Source organism: Lolium perenne, chromosome 6 (genome assembly GCF_019359855.2).
Source record: "Lolium perenne isolate Kyuss_39 chromosome 6, Kyuss_2.0, whole genome shotgun sequence".
In the NCBI taxonomy this organism is placed as follows: domain Eukaryota; kingdom Viridiplantae; phylum Streptophyta; class Magnoliopsida; order Poales; family Poaceae; genus Lolium; species Lolium perenne.
In genome coordinates this window covers 133827591-133832107 of record NC_067249.2, presented here as the reverse complement: position 1 = coordinate 133832107, position 4517 = coordinate 133827591, and the positions used below count along the sequence as shown (strand labels likewise).

General features: G+C 57.2%; 1 protein-coding gene across 1 annotated transcript; it reads right to left on the bottom strand.

Moving 5' to 3' along the window:
- Window positions 1-2428: 2428 nt before the first annotated feature.
- Window positions 2429-4266, bottom strand: LOC139832501 (uncharacterized). Its single transcript, XM_071822276.1, has 2 exons — window positions 3220-4266; window positions 2429-2647 (listed from the first exon to the last, which is right to left on the bottom strand). Exons 1-2 carry the CDS (start codon window positions 4264-4266, stop codon window positions 2429-2431), a joined length of 1266 nt encoding a protein of 421 aa, XP_071678377.1.
- Between the last annotated feature and the right edge of the window lie 251 nt (window positions 4267-4517).

Below are 4517 nucleotides of genomic sequence, written 5' to 3'. Positions count from 1 at the left end.
GCTTCGCTCTCGTTTGAAGGGCATCGAGGACTCCAGCTGTTTTTCTTGTTTTTATCCTTTGTTGTGCTGTTGTATGTGTTGCTTGTAAGCTGCTCCTCTACATCTTGTACCAAACCTAGCCGTATGGGCTTTATTAATTTAAAGCTGGGCACTTTGTGTCTTCTGTTTAAAAAAACACATGATAAGATAGCAGAGTGTAACATAATGGACAATATTTCTGCAAACCTGGCCCAGGTCCACTTCAAGCTCTTCCCGCAATCATAGATAACTAGCAATGATAGTTAGTCCAGCTAGTTCGGAATTTATCCTTCTCAATTGAAGAGATAAAATCGTTGCACTTTGAGCTTCTCTGTGGGCAATAAGCAAAGGCCAATGTAGATTTAGAGCAGAGATCTGGGAGTACAATTTCCTTGAGGCTTGAGAGATGGTTGTTCTGAAAGCGACTGGCTGTTGATGTCTACAGCATAAAATTTCAAGAGCTCAAACTTAGGGGCTACTCCTTCATACTTCAACGAGAGCACGCCATTTACATGTTCTAGCTCGATCCAGAGCCTAACACTACGCTGGAGAACGTCTATAGATGGAAACCGAGACAAACGCAGCAGCTGAGGAACACTATTTCTGACACTGCAATGAAATGCCATCCCCTGGTCCATAAATCATATGACCAGATCTGTGCGTGAACGATAACAATCTGTGCGTGACCGTGGTGCGCCGCCTGTGGAGGTGCGGCGGGAGCAGCAGCCGCCGGTGCTGGCTCAGCGGCTGACGCCGGCAAGGGAGCGGCTTGGGCCGCGTGGTGACCCGCCGGCCTCTTCTTCGCCGAAGGAAATGCCCTTTAGGCCGGTGGAGGAGCTACGCCGGGAAGGTCGAAGCTGGGACTCGTCGTTGCATGCGGCTGGCTCGGCGGCGGCGATCTCCAGCGAGCACAGAGCTGCTACCGGTCAAGGGGTGGAGCGCTGCATCATCTACCGCTCGCCGGATGTGGAGGAGGCGGAGCAAGCCCTGCGCTGAGCCTGGTTGCCTACGTCTCTGGCACCAGGAGGCCGGTGAGCTGCGGTGCGGCACAGGACGCCATCGTTGAGCACTTCCCCGCCTCGGATGGGCACGCCTCGGTTCACAGTGTAGAAGGGTTTTGGGGGGAAGCCTCACACGGTATAATGACGTGGGGTTCCAGTGTTTATATAATAGGCCAGAGGCCTATGGTTTGGTTACAATTACAATATAGTCCTACTGTAAATACAATATAGACAATCTAACACCCCCCTCCCGCAGTCCCAGCGGGAGGTTCTCGGACGTTGAGACTGGACCGGAAGTCGAGGAAGAGCTGACTCGGTAATCCCTTCGTCATGACATCCGCGAACTGGTGGGAGGACGGAACATGTAGAACACGGACCTCTCCCAAGGACACCTTCTCGCGGACGAAGTGGATGTCTATCTCGATGTGCTTGGTACGCTTATGTTGCACCGGATTCGAGGACATGTAGATAGCGGAGACGTTGTCACAGTACACAACCGTGGCGGATCTCATGGGGCGGTGAAGTTCCTGGAGCAACTGGCGGAGCCAACAACACTCGGCGACGGCGTGGGCGACGGCGCGGTACTCAGCCTCTGCAGAGGACCGGAACGGGATACGGTGGTCTGTCGCTTGGAGGACCAAGAGATGAGACTATCACCGAAGTATACGCAGTAACCGAAGGTGGAGCGGCGCGTGTCCGGACAGCCGGACCAGTCGGCGTCGGAGTAGGCCACAAGGGCGGTCGACGAGGAGGCGTGGAGCTGTAGGCCAAACTGCAGCGTACCCCGAACATACCGCAGAACACGTTTCACGAGAGCCAAGTGAGACGTGCGCGGAGCATGCATATGAAGGCAGGCTTGCTGAACAGTGTAGGAGATATCGGGGCGCGTCAGTGTGAGGTACTGAAGGCCTCCCACAATGCTCCTATAGTCGGTGGCGTCGAGAAGGAGCTCGCCGTCGGAAGCGGAGAGCTTAGAGGACGTGTCGACCGGTGTAGGCGAGGGGTGACAGTCAGACATGCCAGCCCATTGGGGGCACGGACGGCGTGCTGAAGAGGTCGTCGAGTCCGCGCGGCGCAGGAGGCGCAGGCGCGGATGACGAAGTTGCATGCTGAAAAGGAAAAACCGTCTCATCGAAGACAACATGTCGCGAGACGAGAATTCTCCCAGTGACAGGGTTAAGGCAGCGGTAGCCACGATGGTTAGAGGGATACCCAAGAAAGACACATGCCATGGAACATGCACTGAGCTTGTGTGGGGCGGTGGACGCGATGTTAGGATAGCAAAGGCAACCGAAGACTCGAAGATCAGTGTATGAGGGAGGATGACCATTGAGGCATGTGTAGGGAACTTGGGAGTTTATGGCTGTACTAGGACGGCGATTAAGCAAGTAGGTGGCAGTGGCCAGAGCCTAGGCCCAGAAAGGAGCTGGGATATGAGCCTGGAACATGAGGGTGCACATAGTATCATTAATGGTACGAATGGTGCGCTCGGCTTTACTGTTCTGCTGGGAAGTGTATGGGCATGACAGCCGCAGGGCGGTGCTGTTGGTGGTGAGGAGAGTATCAACAGTCTTGTTTAGAAACTCTTTACCGTTATCTGTCTGGAGTGAGCGAATAGTGACACCAAACTGCGTGCGCGCATAGGCGAAAAAGGTTTCAAGAGCACGGGCAGCACATGACTTGTTGCGAAGTGGAAAAGACCAATAAAAGTGAGAATAGTCATCGACAATGACAAGGTAATATCGAAAACCTGAGGTGCTTATAATTGGAGATGTCCACAAATCACAATGTATCAAATCGAATATAGCACTAGACGTTGTTGTAGACTGACTGAACGGTAACGGACGTGCTTGCCAAGTTGACATGCATGACACACCCGAGTACAACTAAATTTATTACACTTGATAAAATCTATACGCTAAAGAGCCGACATGGCATCATGCCCGGGATGGCCAAGACGCTGGTGCCATAGCTCAGCGGTGGCGGTGACGACCAAAGCGGTGGAGGAAGAACGGCGAAAGCTGCTCCTCCTGGGAAAAGTGTAGAGATCTCCGTCACTATTGCAACGAAGAATCACACGACGGGTCTTCAGGTCCTTCACAGAGAAACCAAAGGCATCAAACTCAATGTAACACATATTATCGCGGGTAAACTTGCGAACTGAAAGCAAATTGCGGATAATGTGCGGTACTAGGAGTACGTGGTTGAGTCGAAAGACGTGACCAGAGGGTGTGCGAAAGGAGGTGAAACCAGAAGAGGCAATAGGGATGGTGGTGCCATCCCCGACGGTGACGGAGTGAGGAGTGCGAAGGGGGAAGGAACGAGTGAGGTTACCATCGTCGTTGGTCATGTGAGAGGACGCGTCGGAGTCCATGACCCAACCACCTTGCTGAAGCGCGAGGTTGTTGAGGGCGGCTATGAGAGCCGAGTTGTCCCACGTGGACATCGAGGTCGACGGCGTGGTGGCGGTGTAGGCCTGGGGGCGAGGGCCCAGGATGCCCTGTCCAGAGGAGGGGGCGCGCCACTGGCCAGCTCCCGGGGAGAAGCAGACCCACAGGCCGGCCGGGGTAGGTGGGCGGGCGGTCTGGGTGGCCTGGGTGGCGCCTGCACCCTGGCGTCCGCCGGTGCGGCCCTTCGGCTTGGCCGGCTGCTTGCCCTTCCCGGCGCCCGCGCTAGTGGCGGGACCCTCACCGCGGCAGCCGGGGTCGGGGCATGGAGGGGCGGGGCCGCGGGCCTGGGTGACGAGGGCGGTGGTTGCGGAGGTGGCTGTCGCGTTGGCCTGCTGCATCTCCTCCATCTGGAGCATCACCCTGGTGCGGAGGAAGGTTGGTAGAGGGTCGGTCATGGAGATGACCGTGGCGGCGGAGGCGAAGCGAGGGCCAAGGCCGTGCAGGGTGTTGAGGACGAGGGCGCGGTCGCTCACGGGAGAGTCATTGTCGGAGAGCGCATCGGCGAGGTGCTTCTGGCGGCGACAGTACTCGTGGATGGAGAGGGATCCCTGCACAAGCTGGCGAAAGTCATTGTCAAGGTAGATGGCTTTGTACGCTTTGTTCGCGGTGAAGAGGTCGCGTGCCGCGAGCCACAGCTGACGCGCGGTCTGATTCCCCGCAAGGATCATGTCTGTGACGTCTTCGTCGATGGCGGCATGGAGGTGGTTGAGGACGGTGTAGTCGGCGGTGGTGGGGGCGGCGGCGATGGTGCCGTTGATGTGGTCGAGGTAGCCGGAGCGGCCGAGAGAGGCGCGCATGTAGATGCACCACTTGGAGTAGTTCCCGACGGCGAAGGAGAGGAGGACGGGGCCTGCGTGACGCGGGCGCCGGCGGGTGCGAGGGCGGCGGCCGAAGCGGCCGCAGGGGCGGTGGAGGTCCCGTCGGTGAGGGCAGGGAGCTCCATGGCAGTGGAAGGTGGGGTGGCGGCGGCTCGACCTAGGGCGGCGGCGGTGGCTAGGGTTGGGAAGGGGGCGGCGGCGGCTAGGGTAGGACCGAGATTAGTCTGATA

Bases quoted from the DNA above. Each gene is read 5' to 3' on its own strand.
- LOC139832501 (XM_071822276.1), bottom strand. From the start codon at position 4,266: ATGCGCGCCTCTCTCGGCCGCTCCGGCTACCTCGACCACATCAACGGC. The intron at 2,648-3,219 runs GTACTCCTAGTA...GCGCGCACGCAG, and splicing joins ACGTCTTTCGACTCAACCAC to TTTGGTGTCACTATTCGCTC.